A 16775-nucleotide genomic window follows, 5' to 3' on the forward strand; every position below is an offset into this window, starting at 1 on the left:
TGTGTCCATTACATCATTCATATAATGATATAACCTTGTTATTAATAACATCCAATGTTCATGATTATGAAACTAATCATCTATTAATCAACAAGCTAGTTAAGAGGCATACTAGGGACTCTTTGTTGTTTACATATCACACAAGTATCAATGTTTCGGTTAATACAATCATAGCATGGTATATAAACATTCATCATAAACATAAAGATATATAATAACCACTTTTATTATTCCCTGTTGGGCATATCTCCAACACCCGTCCCCGTCATCGACCTCGAGGAGTCCGATGACGAGTGGTACAAGCCCTCACTGTCCCCGCCTCGCAACAGTGGCCGGTGGGGAGATTCCGGCCAGGGCACCAGCAGCCAGGCGGCGGCGGCGCCGCCGCGCTTCGACGACGACGGCTCCGACGATGATGGAGGCGACAGTGACTACACGGTGTTCTACCGCCATTTCGGCATGTAGAGCGCCGTGTTTCAATATTTAAAGTTGTATTCCACTGGTCGAATTCGAAATATATTCGAATTCGGCCTCTATGTATGAACTTCGCCCTTTATATAGTAAATATTATCAAAGTTAGTCTAAATTTAATCGTTTTTCGCCGTGTTTTGTCAAGTTTTCGTTTTTCAAAATTAAATCGTCGTCTACGAATGGGATCGCGGCTGGGAAACAGACCCTCCCCACGCCATTTTTTCGTCCAATCCGGACGAAATTAACCCCGGATTTCGGCGTGGGGAGGCCAAACGAGTGGAGATGCTCTAAGGCAAGAAGAAGGTTTATAAATCAGAATGCCTCTTATATCCAACCTACTATGTGTAAAGATGGCAATGGGCAGGGTAGTGCAATACCATACCCATACCCGTATAGTTGACGAGTACAAATTTTCTACCCATACCCGTGCCCATGGGTATGAAACTTTATCCATACCCATACCCGGCGGGTACCCGTACCTATTGGGTACCCGGTGGGTAGGTTAAATTGTATACAAGTTTCTCCCAGTTTTACATTTATCAATAATAAATTCGATTAAAAAATAAATTATCTCAACTCAATAACAGGTAGTTGAGTGAAAAGCATATAAAAATCTCATTCTTATATAGTAACTCTTAAGTCAACAAAAGTACACGTGTAACATAAGAAATTGACAATAAACGTGCAGGGTATGGGTATACCCGCGGGTACAAAGCTATATCCGTGCCCTACCCATGATTTAACGGGTAGGGTATGGGTACTACCCAAATTGCCATCCTTGACTATGTGCCTTGTTCATGCTTGTACAGCTGTAACTCTAGAATGACCGCCAAGTTGACCATAACATTGTTCAATCTGGAGAGTGAGATTCATCGAACCCAAACACGGTTCACACCATAATTTGTTGGACACAACACCATGCCCATATTTACGAGTGTCCTAGAACGGGAAGACACTTGTTCCTCGTATCACCACCTCCTTCGTCATGGTGTTGCCGGTGTGGGACATAAAGTCCGAGGAACCTAGGAAAAGTAGAACGTCACGGGCTTTAAATAGGCCGCGTCGAGACATACGAGTGGACTCGGGTCAATCAATCTGTCACCTCGTCCGACGGAGGGGAGCTCACCGCGCGAGTCCAACTAGGGTTTCCGCTTGCCTCCCTCGCTATATCACGAGTTCCGTGCGCGGCGGACGCTGTCCATCACCAGGTCACCGCTCATCAGCGCCTACACCTGCTCCGGCGAGCGAGCACTCGAAGACGGGGAGAAGATGCAGATATTCGTGAAGACGCTGACGGGGAATACGATCACGCTAGAGGTCGAGAGCAGCGACACTGTCGATAAAGTCAAGGCCAAGATCCAGGACAAAGAAGGTACGATCAATCATCAATGCCCTCTACACTAGGTACTCCTACCCATGATGGATTAATTGTGAACTGGTGATCGATCGCCGATGGCCTTGGCCTCCTCCGTCTGCTCGATTGCTCCGATCGTTTATCCTCGTGTTGGATCATCCTGCAGATGCATGTAGTGGTGTGAATGAACTGGAGCAGATTGGCACGGGTTTTAGGCTATATATATGAACTGGAGCAAATTGAGCTTGTGTCAATTCTCCTGTCCACGGCTAGCACAAGGGTGATGCTCAATAGCGAGCCAGGCCCCCCCATCTGGCACATGAAGGGCTTGAGACAAGGGGACCCTTTGTCGCCATCTTTGTTCGTGTTGATGATGAACACGCTTAGTAAGGTGTTGGCGAAAGCCATGGAGCTGGGCTTGCTGAAGCGCCTAGCCCGTAGGGAACTAACGACTCCGGTCTCGCTCTACGCGGATGATGTGGTGATCTTCTGTCACCCGGATGAGGCGAATCTGCGAGCGGTTCGTGGCATCCTCGAGGTTTTTGGCGAAGCCTCTGGGTTGCGCACCAACTTCGCAAAATGCTCGGTATCCCATATTGAATGCTCGGAGGAGGTAGCCGCGGGTGCGGAGGCTATCATGGAGTGCCAATTGACACCCTTCCCCGTGAAGTACTTGGGCATACCCCTTGCTATTCGACGGCTCACGGCTGATGCAGTCCAACCGATGGTCGATCGGATTGGGGATAAGCTGCCGACGTGGAAGGCATCCATGATGCCCAAAGCAGGACGCCTCACTCTAATCCGCTCGGTGCTCGCTGCAATCCCTCTTCACCAACTTATGGTGCTTTCTCTAAACAAGAAGGCCCTTAAGCATATGTACAATATTTTGCGCGGTTTCCTATGGGTAGGCGGGAAGGAGGTGAATGGTCGGCATTGCCATGTGAACTGGGACAGAGTGTGTAGGCCACTGTGCTACGGCGGTCTCGATATCCCTGACCTCGCACGTAAGTCCAGGACCCGTTGGGTGTGCAGGATGCGTACATACCCCTTGCGACCTTGGGGCGGGCTCGATATGTAGTTCTCTAGGTGCGAGCGTGACATCTTCTTTGCCTCCACCGTCATGGTGGTAGGTGATGGGTCCTCCTGGGAGGATAGGTGGTTGGATGGGAAGTTGGTTGGGGAAGTAGCGCCGGACTTGTTGGCGCTGATTTCACGACGCCCCAGGAAGCGCCATACAGTGGAGCAGGCGCTTACCGAACATAGTTGGATCATAGACATTGTGGGAGCCGTGAGCCCCTTGGCACTCTGGCAGTACATTCAACTTTGGTCCAGGGTGCAAAGGGTGCAGTTGACGGATGTGCCAGACAAACTTGTCTGGCGGTGGACGACCGATGGCCAGTATTCCTCCAAGTCTTGCTACTACGCCTTCTTCCAAGGGTTAGTAGTGTCAGGATTTTGGGAGTTGAACTGAAAATCATGGACAACACCTAGGTGAGGTTCTTCATCTGACTTGCTTGCCAAGACAGGTGTTGGATGGGTGAGAGGCTCGCGCGCCGCCAGTTGCCTCATCGGCCGCGTCGCGTATTCTGTGATCAGGCAGAGGAAACTATGTCACACATTCTTACAGGGTGCCCGTTCTCGCGAACGATCTGGCATGAGGTACTATGCTGGATTCGATCTACTATCGGACCTCCCGTTGTTGAAGGGGGTTTCGCGGAGTGGTGGTCGCTGGTGGTGCGCTCCAACCCACGTCATATGCGCAAAGGAAACTCGTCGCTAGTTATGCTCACGGCGTGGTGGATCTGGAAGCATAGGAACGTGATTGTCTTCAACAACGAACTGCCTTCGGTGGCCTCCCTAATCGACACGATCAAAGCTGAGGCGAGATCATGGGCGGATGCGGGAGCACGAGGGCTACATCAACTTCTCCCTTAGCCTAGTTTTCTTGGGTTGAGTTGTATGGCGTGGGTGGTCCATTCTTTGGACCTGTATATACAACTTCTTTTTCTATCAATACATCAAAACGCAAAGCTTTTTGTGTTTTCGCGAATAAAAAACATCACCTTAATTTTTGATAAATGGGATAGAGTTTTGTCCGTGTTTGCATGCCAAGTGTGAGTTAATGGACCTATTATAAATTGTGCTTTAACGGATCGATGTTTGCCAGTAAATACTAACGGCTTGGAATGCATGAAGTCCTTCTTCTGGTTGTGTTTTGCCTTTGTCTGTCACCATGTCTTGGTCAGAAACTCCATGTCTTTTATGTGTGCGTTGGCGAAGCTGTGATGCCCAGCAGTTTGTACTTAAACCTTGCTACCTGTTGGCTTTATTAATTTAAAGTCGGGCAAATCTTTGCCTGTTATCTAAAAAAAAATACTAACGGCTTGGGTTGGGTTTGCATCAATTGACTGCGTTCAGGCATCACTCCGGACCAGCAGCGCCTCATCTTCACAGGGAAGCAGCTGGAGGACGGCCGCACTTTTGATGACTACAACATTCAGAAGGAGTCCACGCTTCATTTGGTGCTCCGCCTACGTGGTGGCGGGGGTGCTGGCGGGGGAAAATGCTACCCTTGTAACATCGCGCCCAGTCTCATGAAGCTAGCACTCAAGCAGAAACTGGAAAAGATGATCTGCCGCAAGTACGTTCCTAATCCCCATTGCACTAACTCAAGATATGCCACCCTTCTAGCTAGTGTATGCGGCTATGTGTCTACGTGTATGATTATATACTTTGGTTGTGCGCGGATAGCTGTATCAGATATTGATAGACCTCAGTGCAACCTTGTATTGCAATTTAACTCCATCGTGCAGCTAATTTCTTTGGCCCGTGAATTGCGAAAGCAGATGCATGCATGTCTTAGTTGTTTTCGTGGTTGCTTCTAATTAGCTGAATAGCAACCTATCCAATTTCATGGGTTTGTTGATTACTTGTGGATGATAAAACGACTTGAAAACCAGGAACATTGCATGTCATTAATTTCCGTTATAACTTAGCACTTAGCTAAGGCATGAATTTGCTTTGTTGTCAACCTTGTGGGCTGAAAGGCACATTCCTTTTAAACAGGCTTTTTGGTCGTTGATGCATCTTCCTTTAATTAACAATATGTGAAAAAATTACAGAAAATTATATAAATAATGCGTGAATTATTTGTGTATCAGTGTTAAGAGTAATTTAGCATGGTTAGTTTGCTTGATCATGGATTACTATTTGTGTTATGCCTTGCAGGAAAAATTGTAGATTTCGATGAGAAAATCATCAACATCGAAAATATTCGAGAGAGGATTTTTGATGCTCTCCTTAATAATTTTGTGTTTTCTCAGGGAAAACGTTAATATTTTGAATGTCCTCTATTTAACAAATCATTATTTAATCCATCAATTTAATTCAGTACTCCCTCCGTTCCTTTCGATAGTGCCTATATATTTTTGGCATTTGTTTCACAATATAAAGATGTAGCTTGGCTTTTTTCAATTACTCCTCCACCGGTCAACTCCCACACACTACAACAAAATCATCATGTCGAGACGTCTTCCAGTTGACGTTTTTAATTTCGTCTCTATGTTTAGAACCAACATGATCTAAAGACATTGTTTTGAGACGTTCTATGTAGCGTCCCATTTCCACGCAAATCCCCGGTTCAATTTATATGTAAAATAAAATAAAAGAAATCCCACGAAACCACAAGGCCCGCAAAGCCCACACCCCAGGTCTCTTTCTACCAATCTCCTATCTTTCACTTGTCTTACTTAGAAACCTCCCAACAGAGGCGTGCAAAACCTAGCGCCGCCGCCAGTAGAGTCCACCGCTGTGTTGCTCTCCGGCGAACTATCCCGCTGCCCTCTTGTCACACCTTCTCTATCTGAAGATCTGGTGGACAACGAGTTGTTGGTCCACGTGAACCATGGATCGACAAGCGCTCCTGGGACCAACCTGGCGAAGACCGAAGAAAGTGGCTGAACGGGTGCGCGTGTTGGTTCTGTGAGCGTGTGCTGTGGACCAGTTGGCCCAGCTGTAATAGGCGTGTGTGTGGTTAAAAGGGACCTGATGGCCCTCAGGGTATGGTATGCTGTAGTTGAATTCTGAAATACAACTCATCCCAGTTCGTCTCTATCTCATCCCCAAATTCGTCATCCCATCCTTGCTCTTGTTTTCTCATCTCAAATTCTTGCTGATTTCGTGTGTGCCGATCCCATCTTAGATCAGGACACCACAACTTGGTACCAGAGCCTGCGATTCGCTCCGGTTGCGCTCAAATTCCCGAGACCAGATCCGTCAAATTTCCACCGCGACAGGTGCTGAATCACTCCGGTGAATCGGCCCAAAATCCTTAGCGGGGTTGGAGCTGGTCCAGGGCGAGCTGCGACGGCACCACCCAGGACTCCCGTTCCGTCGGCGCAGACATCCTTCGTCCTTGCGAAGATGGAGGAGATGCAGAAATCTCTGCAAGAGTTGCTGGCTCGTGTGGGAACCGTCACGGAAGAGGTGAAAAAATTTCGCCAACAAATGGAAGATTATGGCTCCGATCTGGACGGTATCAAGCGCAAGCTGGTCGAGGGAGAGCGCGCGGCAGCGGCACCACGGCTGGACCTGCGTCAGAACCGGCCGGTTCTCACCAACAATGGCCACCCGATCCTCGAGACCCCAGAGTCGTCGGAGATGGGGGCAGCAGCTGCAGCGGCCACTGCTACAGCGTTCCACACAGCGCCGAACTCCCCAACAGACCATCAGGAGGTACGCGTTCGAGCACCACGGCATGACTTTCCTAAATTCCATGGTGCGACACCCATGCTGTGGCTTGATCAGTGTCTCACCTACTTTGATATGTTCAAAATTGCCCAACATCAATGGGTGGGCATGGCTTCACTGTATTTGGAAGGAAATGCTGCTCTCTGGTACCAGGCTTACAAACGCAGAAATGAGCAACCAACATGGGTCAAATTCACGGCTGCGCTTGTGGAGGAATTTGGTCAGGATGAATATGACGGGCAGATGAGCAAATTGATGCAGCTTAAGCAAACAAGTACTGTCAGCGAGTATCGTCATACTTTTGAGGATTGTATGTACCATTTGCTTGCAGTTGATGAGTCCCTGAGCACTCGCTGGTTTGTATCCCAGTTTGTGTTTGGCCTTCGCGACGATATCCGAGCTGCTGTTCGTCTTCAAGCACCAACAAGCATTGCTCGTGCGTCGTCGTTGGCTCGCATTCAAGAGGAAGAAGCCGAACACCATCGTCCTCGTGCACGTCCTCTTGCACCAACAAAGCACCCTCCAGCGACAACAATTGTCAACCCTGCAATAACAACTCGAGTGGACTGGCCACGCAAGCAAGGGAATGATGATTTCAACCGGGAACGCCAGTTGAGAGATTTTCGTCGAGCCAACAACCTTTGTTTTAAGTGCGGAGATAAGTACTCTAAAGAGCATCAGTGCAAGCGCTCTGGACAACTGTTGACTATTGAAATAGGAGAATTTGGTGAAGTCCTATCTGATGAAGCTTGTCTGGCATTGGAGTTGTTACAGGAAACTCCAATCACCACAACTTGTTGCCATTTATCAGTGGATGCAGTCGCGGGTACTGACACACCAAACACTGTTCGCATTCGTGCTACTGTCGGAGATCAAGGCATGATTCTGCTGATAGATTCTGGAAGCTCGACCACCTTTGTTACTCGCATGTTTGCTGAACGAGCCGGCTGTGTGATTTCGCCAGCGCCTCCAGTTTCAGTCAAGGTAGCCAATGGGCAGCTGATGATGTCGGACTCTCAAGTGACAGACCTCAAATGGTGTTATGAAGGGCACACTTTCTCTGACACAATGCGTATCTTGGACATCGGTGCTTATGATGCAATATTGGGCAAAGATTGGCTAGACCGCTGCGGCTCCATGCTATGTCATTGGCAACAGAAAATCTTACAGTTTGAGCACAATGGCCAGCAGGTCACACTGAAAGGAATGGACATACCAACTCAGCCTACACTGACAGAAATTTCCGTAGACAATCTGCAAGAACTATTAAACATTAATGAAGTATGGGCGATGGCCGTGCTGGATCACAACTCTGATCTGTCAGTAACTGTTGTTGCACCAGATATGGAATCTCTGCTAGCTGATTTTGAAGATGTGTTCTCTGAACCAACAACATTGCCTCCTCGCCGTGCACTGGATCATGCCATTACTTTGGACACTGCAGCACATCCAGTGAATTCCCGGCCATATCGATATTCACCGCTCCAAAAGGATGAAATAGAGCGTCAGGTGGCAGAAATGGTTAAGGCAGGCATTGTAACACCAAGTATGAGTCCATTTGCGTCTCCCGTGCTGCTTGTCAAAAAGAAAGACGGCTCCTGGCGCTTTTGTGTCGATTATCGCAAGCTTAATGCCCTGACGATCAAGAACAAGTTTCCCTTACCCATTGTCGATGAACTCCTCGACGAACTGGCTGGCACACGATTCTTCTCGAAACTGGATTTAAGGGCAGGCTACCATCAAATTCGGATGCGTCCGGAGGATGAAGAAAAGACTGCGTTCAAAACTCACCACGGACACTTTCAGTTCAGAGTTATGCCGTTCGGTCTCTCGAACGCGCCGGCCACCTTTCAATGTGTGATGAATGCTATCTTCTCGCCGTTTCTGCGCAAATTTGTGATTGTCTTCCTGGATGACATTCTCATATATAGCCCTTCTTGGTCAGAGCACCTGGAGCACTTGCGATTGGTGTTGGACAAGCTTCGTGAGGCACAGTTGTACGCCAAACTATCGAAGTGTGAATTCGGCAAGACCAGTATCCATTACCTTGGTCACATCATCTCGGATGCAGGTGTTTCCACTGATCCGGAGAAGACACAGGCAATGAAGAACTGGCCAGTACCGCTGAGCACAACCGAATTGCGAGGGTTTCTCGGTTTAACAGGGTATTATCGAAAGTTTGTTCGCAATTATGGCATAATTTCAAAGCCCCTGACACAACTACTCAGTAAAAAAGGCTTTGAATGGACTGAGCAAGCAGCCCAAGCATTTCACACACTCAAGGAAGCCATGGTCAGCACTCCTGTGCTTGCTCTGCCGAATTTCTCATTACCTTTTGTGATTGAAACTGACGCCTGTGACACTGGAGTTGGGGCCGTCCTGATGCAAAATGGTCATCCCATTGCATATATGAGTAAGGCTTTGGGAATCATGAACCGCAAGCTTTCTATTTATGAGAAGGAGTTCATGGCAGTGATGTTGGCAGTGGACAAATGGAGGCAATATCTTCAACGTGGTCCGTTTCTAATCTTGACCGATCACAAGAGCTTGTGCAATCTTAGTGATCAACATTTGACAACTGATTTGCAAAGAAAAGCCATGGCAAAATTAGTTGGGCTTCAATTTCAGTTCAAGTATAAAAAGGGTGTTGATAATGGGGCGGCCGATGCCTTATCCCGAGTCGGTCATCTTATGGAAACATCAATTTGTCGTCCTTATTGGGTACAGGAGGTAATGAACTCATACACGACTGACAGTGAAATGGCTGCCTTGCTTCAGCAGTTAGCAATTCAATCTCCTAATGAAAAAGGGTATATCCTAGAACATGGCATCATCAAACTTCAGGGCAGGGTGGTAATTGGAGCAAACTTGGCTCTGCAAACAAAACTCATTGCTCAATTGCATGATACGCCAGTAGGCGGCCATTCGGGGATACAAGCTACCTACCAACGGGTCAAAAAGCTATACTATTGGTCAGGTATGAAGCTAGCCGTGGAGCTCTATGTACGGCAGTGTCCAATTTGTCAACAAGCTAAGCATACAAACACAAAACCTGCTGGTCTGTTACAACCATTACCTCCACCAGATGCACCTTGGGAACAGATAACAATGGATTTCATCGAAGGTTTACCCCTGTCAGATAATGCCAATGTAATCTTGGTAGTGGTGGATCGTTTGACAAAATATGCGCATTTTTTGCCATTGAAACATCCTTATACAGCCACCTCTGTTGCCAAAGTCTACATGGACAATATTGTCAAACTACATGGAGTGCCATTGACAATAATCTCAGACCGTGACAAGGTGTTTACCAGCGCTTTCTGGAGAGAGTTGATCAGGGCAGTGGGCACAAAACTACATTACAGTACTGCTTATCACCCACAAACTGACGGCCAGACTGAACGTGTAAATCAGTGTCTGGAGCAATATTTGCGTTGTGCTGTGCAGGATCACCCTAAGTTGTGGCGCAAGATGCTGCCAATGGCAGAATTTTGGTACAATACCAGTTATCACACAGCTATTGGTACTTCGCCATTTCAAGCATTGTACAACAAAGAGCCTAACTTTGGTGCTTTTCCAAATCTGTCAGTGGCTGAAGGAACATCAGCCTATGCTGAAGCTAGTAACTATCAGTCACACATTGAGACCCTGCGTGCCAAGTTACTGCAAGCCCAACAGAGAATGAAGGCACATGCTGATAAAAATCGCATGGAACGACAGTTCGATGTGGGTGATCAAGTTCTGTTGAAATTACAACCATATGCACAGCAGTCCGTGGTAAATCGTCCATTTCCCAAGCTTTCATACAAATATTTCGGGCCTTATGCAGTGTTGGAGCGTATTGGAGCTGTGGCATATAAACTTCAGTTGCCAACCTCAGCTCAGGTGCATCCAGTATTCCATGTTTCTCAATTGAAACCGTTTATTCCTAAGTACACTCCTGTCTTTAGTGAGATGCCCACAGTCCCTGATCTGGCGGCGACGGCGATTGAGCCTGAAGACATTTTGGAGCGAAGGATGGTGCGCTCGGGCAACACAACTGCTACACAAGTACTCATCAAGTGGCGTGGCCTTGATGTTGCACAAGCAACCTGGGAAGATTACGGTCTCCTCAAGCTTCGTTTTCCAGGCGCTGCGATTTGGGAGGCGGATCGTACTCGAGCGGGGGAAAATGTCACACCTTCTCTATCTGAAGATCTGGTGGACAACGAGTTGTTGGTCCACGTGAACCATGGATCGACAAGCGCTCCTGGGACCAACCTGGCGAAGACCGAAGAAAGTGGCTGAACGGGTGCGCGTGTTGGTTCTGTGAGCGTGTGCTGTGGACCAGTTGGCCCAGCTGTAATAGGCGTGTGTGTGGTTAAAAGGGACCTGATGGCCCTCAGGGTATGGTATGCTGTAGTTGAATTCTGAAATACAACTCATCCCAGTTCGTCTCTATCTCATCCCCAAATTCGTCATCCCATCCTTGCTCTTGTTTTCTCATCTCAAATTCTTGCTGATTTCGTGTGTGCCGATCCCATCTTAGATCAGGACACCACACCTCTCGAAGACCAACCCCCTTCCACGCTCATCTTCTCCCTCCCCGGGTTCCTCTCCCCCAGGCAGGGCAAGGAATTCGTCTCGCAAGACAAATGGCCGTATGAGATACCGACTACAACAATGTTTGTCTTCTCCATCTCCCATCAAGTGATAAGCTGGTAGCAACCTTTGCTGGCTTCCACATCATCTATCGTATCAGATTTACAGGTTTAATTTTTCGTGTATGCTGCGAATTTGTGTTTTGGTTCCTTCTCCCCTGTCCTTAGATGTGTTGCTTTCATTCTGTAACTGAGTATGTGGAAAAGTGTTTTTCTGTTGTCCTGTATATGTGGAAACTGTTTTTAGTTTTTGCAGAAGGATGGAAACTGAATTAGCACTTATGTTGAAATCATGGAGTATATGTCACAAATTTCGTCGGCATGCACAAACTTCATACTGTTTTGATCATGTTCTCATTTGCAATATCCATTTTCTGAGTTATTTACTGAAATATGAATGTTTTTCTTCAGTTCTGCTACAATCTGGATTCAAGGTAATTGATGGGGATAATCTTATTGACTGATGCAGGATTGAATGCTGTCGATGACTGAATGGGTCCTAGCAATTTGTCTTATTCGATATCCAGATTAGTAATAAGGATCAAAGGTACGATCAGAGTACTTATCAGTCATAAAAAATGCAGCTGCCAAGCATCTATTCCTGTAAAAAAAATAGTACTGAGTTCATGGCTATATATGCTAACTGTATGGTTGCCAGGAAACTGGCTCTGATCATGTTGTATACAATAATGTCTCTATATTCTGTTTCTGCCTATCGTGTTGCTATAGGTTTTGAATGGGACCACAAACTACTTGCATGATGTTTGTACATTTAAGTGCAGATGCTTACATAATTCAAGTGCAAAGTTCAGAAGAACTATCGTTTTGGACAATGAATTGCTCTAAAATAGACATAATTGGCCACCAATTTTGGTATTTGTAAAACATGCCTTTACTTATCATAATGGGTATTATATTATATATTTGCAGTTGTTGGCATCCTATTTTCATAGTATCTATGGAACAAAAGATGGCTTCACATTTTACATCTGAGAAGAGGCCTTCTTGCTCTTAGAAATCTTAGTAGTGTCACACGTGATGAAAAGAAGAGGAAAAAATTTGTCATGTATGGGGACAGTAAATTAACCTGCCTACTGTAGGTATGTGTACGCATACTTGTATTTCTATATGAACCCACCTTATATCTTAATTAAGATAGAAAACTGAAATGTGGCACTGTAGCATATTCATGGCTCAGGGCTATTTGTTCTCTTGCAGGTCAGTGTTTCACACATCTTCTATTGGTCCACTATGAGGTTGGGCAGTTGGGGTACTTACTAAAATCAAATTTCTTTTCTGTTTCTCCTTCTACAGCTTGCATTAGTCATGCTGATTCTGTTGCAGAAGATACAATTAGTACACTCTAGTATGCCAAGTGTGCAGATGAAACAATCAATACACTGAAAGATTAGTATCTCATTGTTTTGAATTTATTTCTATTTTTTTTTATGTAGGTGCCATTGTTCAACACTCTGAAATTTCATTACGTTAAGTTTGTTTGTTAAATTTTTCCGAGTGTTGGATTAACTAACATATTTTCTAAATGGAACTTGCAGCTTCTTGGAGGAAACTAAATGATATCTACAAATGCAGCAGTCGTGGGGACATAATGGATCTCACATGTTGAAATTTCTTAGATAGTTTGTACTATTTAGAGATAGAATGTCTGAAAAGAAAATGTATGTAAACTCGAATGTCTTTTCCAAGTGTGGTTCCACCTTATGTATGCTTAAAGCTTTCGTCAACTTTGTCTTTCCAAGTGATTTTATTTCAGTGTCTTCTCAATCTAATTTCGTATATGAAAATGCTTCTTCGGTGGAATCTGTAGTATACAGTATGTGATGAACAATGATCGTGTTCATCAGGTAAAAAATGTTTATATCGAAAAACAAAAGAAATTTGAGCATTACGAGGTCACTAGACTGAAGCAATTAAAATAAATCTCTCTATTTATTTGAGACGTAATAGAGCGTTCATAGGGATTAGAGCGTTCATAGGGATTGTCGAGACGTTATTATAATCCATACATCAAAGCGTCTCTACGATCGTAGAGATGCAATATGAGCGTCTCATATTTTCCTAGACACGCATGGCACAACGTCCCTACATGCTTTGAGAAAGTGACGCTCCAAAGACGCTTTACGAAAACGGCTCTACGATGCCGTAGAGATGAAATAAGGCGTCTCTAACCATTTAAATGGGCGTCTCTATATGCCTAGTTTCTTGTAGTGACACGACATGGATGAAAAAAATCCATACAAAATAGGAAATAATTAATTGATATTCCTAATGCATGGCCCCAAGGATTACTTAGATTTAGGAAGCAATGTTTTTCTTTCCTTAATTAAACCTGGCTGCACATATATGGAGAGTCAACCAGATAGATTTGTGGGATTTGTTATGGTAAATTAGGAAGTTACCGATTTCCCTAATTTTAGTCCGATCTCAAATCGTTCAGCCAGGAGGTTTTGTGTAAAAAATATTCTTGCGCTAATTTCCGTGCCAAAAACTATAAGCACTATAGAATGGAACGGAGGGAGTATTTAATTTATCAATTTAGTTCATTCTTAATGTCTTGTAATTAAAATAATAATTATTTACCAATCTTGTTTTACACTTTGAAAATATATCTTTGTTGGAGTTGTATATTTTCTAATGGAAGTTTATATCGATAATACTCCAACAAACAAGACTATCTATATATGTGGCAAAATAACCTAACTTTGTTAACCATTTTTTTTGGAGGTGCTATGCACGCCTTCCCTTGAGGTCTACAAACTGCCGCAAGAAGAAGTGCGGTCACAATAACGATGTAAGCCTTTTCTGACCATATCCTCAAAGTTATCCATGTATGTTACCATTGTCAATGCTTCTTGACCTGTTTTACTATCTATTTCCATTTTATTTTGGGCTAGTTAATTACTGCATCAATTTACATATTCCTAGCCTTTTGATGATCGCCTCAGAGCTCCTGCACATAAGGTGCAATCTGGATATAATTTGCTACTTGTGTACTATTAAAAAAACTACTTGTGTACTATTAAAAAAACTACTTGCTATACAGTAAACCATATTGTTCTCTAAAAAAAAACTACCGGCAGTTGTTCACAGAATCAAGTTGTAAGGATGCATATTTAGTGATTCCTTGGTCTGATGTATGAATTCCAACATTTGTTTCCAGCTTAGGCCAAAGAGTACGTTTCACCGGCACTTAACCATTGTAAAGTGAGGTAACCGACAATACAAGTGTGCGCCGAATGAAATGGACATGCATACACAAGCAAGAGTTGTGATCGCTTGAGTTGAGGGTTTAAGCTCTGCCTAGCTAGTTTACAGCCCATGTTGGGAATATGTTGCTCTCTCCAACGGTATGTGACAATTTGCTGCATGAATGTACATTAAGTAAGTGAAAATGTTTGTGTATTAAGAAGATGCCGAGACGGTGAAAACTACCAAGTATAACCATTAGTATGCATGGTCGTGTGAATTTAGGGCACGTGCCTAATTAATGAAGTTGAGTAATGCGCTGGTGATCACATCTCGAGTCTAGTCTGAGGTTGTACTTGTCTCCGAGTGTTAAAATTTAACCGGACAGCTTGGCAATCATCCTCATCTACATACGGGTACGGAGGCTTTGTATCTCGCAGTCCATGATGAGAGACAATGCAAGAAAAGTTTACATTGTGTTGTTGATGTGAGTTGTGTTGTAAACTGTGGGGTCGTGTTTGTGTATTGGCGTTGTACTACATCTGGGCATGGGCACAGCCTGGCCCGAACGGCCCGGCCCAAAAATCCCGGGCCGGTTCGGGTCGGGCTTGCACTTCGGGCCGGGCTCGGACCTAAAATCTGAGCCTGAACGTCGGGCCGGGCTGGGCTTTCTTTTTTGCGCATTTTAGCCTGGCCGGGTCGGGCTTCTCGAGCTGGGCCAGGCTTTTTGCACGTTCGGGCTGGGTTCGGGCTTAAATTCCAGGCCCGACAGTTGGGCCGGGCTGGATTTGGGCTTGACTTTTAAATGCCTGGCTTTTTTAAGCCCGGCCCGAAGCCTGGTCCGGCCCAAACTTTGCCCCGGTGTACGTTGTACCGACCATCTTGGTAGTGCATAAAGGATACTAACTTGGTACATTAAAAAAAAAAAGGATACTAACTTGGTTTAGGTGGCCAAGACCTTTTTTAAGTGCGCTCCAAGGCGTATCCTTTTTTATATAAGGCAAAATTGCAAGTACAAGTACAAATCCACATCAGAGCAAGCCACTACCGACATTACAACTACACCCAAGAGAGCATATCCTAAGTTTTTTTTTTAGATGCATACGTATTTCATTATATCAAACAGGAGTACACAGAACGTACACATCGACACAGAACGGTCCAGAAGGACACGTAGGCCCGTACATTTTGCAGAAAGAACCCCCAAAAGAGAAAAATACAGAGTAGTCCTCGGGGATCTCTGCACCAGATCCGATCCGCCGCCGAAACTCCGGCGCCGCCACGGCGACCACCAAGAGAGGGAGCAGCAGAAACCACCATGCCCGAGGTCGACGCAGCTCCATTGCCACACTTGGGCTTTAAGAACCTCAATAGTGGAGCACCGGAGATGCTCACCTTGTCGTTGGGGCTCGTCGGTTGGGGCCCAGCCCCGAGCTCGTCGTCGATCTCCAGATCCGGCCAGCCTCATCGACCGACGTCGAGAGGCAGCACCAAATCCGCCTGCCACGGAACCGCAGCCCAGCACGAACCACGCCACCTCCGAGACCAGCGCCAGCCCGACGAGGCCGGCGAAGAGAACTCCTGTACAGATCTCGTCTTCCCGACGGCGGCGGAGGGGACGCCAACGTGACGAGGACGAAGACGAGAAGCAAAATCCCCCGACGAGATCCCCGCCGTCGCCTCGACGATCTCGCCTGGGAAGCCTAGATCCGCGGCTCCTCAGCGACACACGACGGCGCCGCCAAGACGGTGACCCGGAAAACTTTATTCGCGGCGGCGGCGTCGACACCGACCAAGCACCGCCCGCAAACCCTAGCCTACACCTATCTACACGCCGGCCAAAGACCACCGGGGCTTCCTCCCCCACCCGCCGCCGCCCGGGCGACGAGAGGAGGGGGAGAAAGCCCCTGTCTTCAGCGGCGGCGGACGGAAGGAAAGAGGTTCCCCTAGTCGCCTCCCTTATCGCCTGGGAGAGAGAGGTTGGGGAAAGGTCAGGGTAGCATATCCTAAGTTGGACATTAAAGCCACGTCTCACAAACACCATTCATCTCTCAAGATCAATAGCTTCAACTCTCCTTATGTAGAAGCACCATCCACCCTCGAATGCCTAAAACGAGACAAAAGTATATTGGCGGGACTTGGTCGGTCCCAAGAAAGGTGTCACCTTTGAATCACTGGCAATGGCGTGCACTGCGCCCTTGACAATCAACCGAAGGGCACAGGTGGAATGCCACATAATCTTCAAGCCGTGTCCAAACTCCATGCTTCCAACGAAGGAATGACATCAAGGACGCCGCCATCGCGTAGGTCCTGCTCCAAACCTAGGATTTCGTCCGGAGAACTACCAACCCAAG

The 16775-nt window shown here is 46.2% G+C and overlaps 1 protein-coding gene and 1 long non-coding RNA gene across 3 annotated transcripts; both read left to right on the plus strand.

The window, feature by feature from the left end:
• Positions 1–1572: 1572 nt before the first annotated feature.
• Positions 1573–14832, plus strand: LOC139835193 (ubiquitin-ribosomal protein eL40A fusion protein-like). Its single transcript, XM_071825134.1, has 4 exons — positions 1573–1843; positions 4244–4466; positions 13960–14026; positions 14396–14832. Exons 1-4 carry the CDS (start codon positions 1741–1743, stop codon positions 14441–14443), a joined length of 441 nt encoding a protein of 146 aa, XP_071681235.1. The 5' UTR covers positions 1573–1740; the 3' UTR covers positions 14444–14832.
• On the plus strand, positions 11123–12965 carry LOC127333748 (uncharacterized). 2 transcript variants are annotated; one of them, XR_007871489.2, is made up of 4 exons: positions 11123–11761; positions 12145–12314; positions 12433–12484; positions 12771–12965. It is a non-coding gene; the product is annotated as an uncharacterized lncRNA (long non-coding RNA). The 2 variants fall into 2 exon arrangements; XR_011751814.1 differs by having other exon boundaries at positions 12433–12965.
• Positions 14833–16775: the final 1943 nt, after the last annotated feature.

Source organism: Lolium perenne, chromosome 2 (genome assembly GCF_019359855.2).
Source record: "Lolium perenne isolate Kyuss_39 chromosome 2, Kyuss_2.0, whole genome shotgun sequence".
Taxonomy (NCBI): domain Eukaryota; kingdom Viridiplantae; phylum Streptophyta; class Magnoliopsida; order Poales; family Poaceae; genus Lolium; species Lolium perenne.

Coding starts and splice junctions, on each gene's coding strand:
- LOC139835193 (XM_071825134.1), top strand. CDS start 1,741: ATGCAGATATTCGTGAAGACGCTGACGGGGAATACGATCACGCTAGAG. Junction 1,844..4,243: donor CAAGATCCAGGACAAAGAAG/GTACGATCAATC, acceptor GACTGCGTTCAG/GCATCACTCCGGACCAGCAG. Junction 4,467..13,959: donor GAAAAGATGATCTGCCGCAA/GTACGTTCCTAA, acceptor TTTTTTTTGGAG/GTGCTATGCACGCCTTCCCT.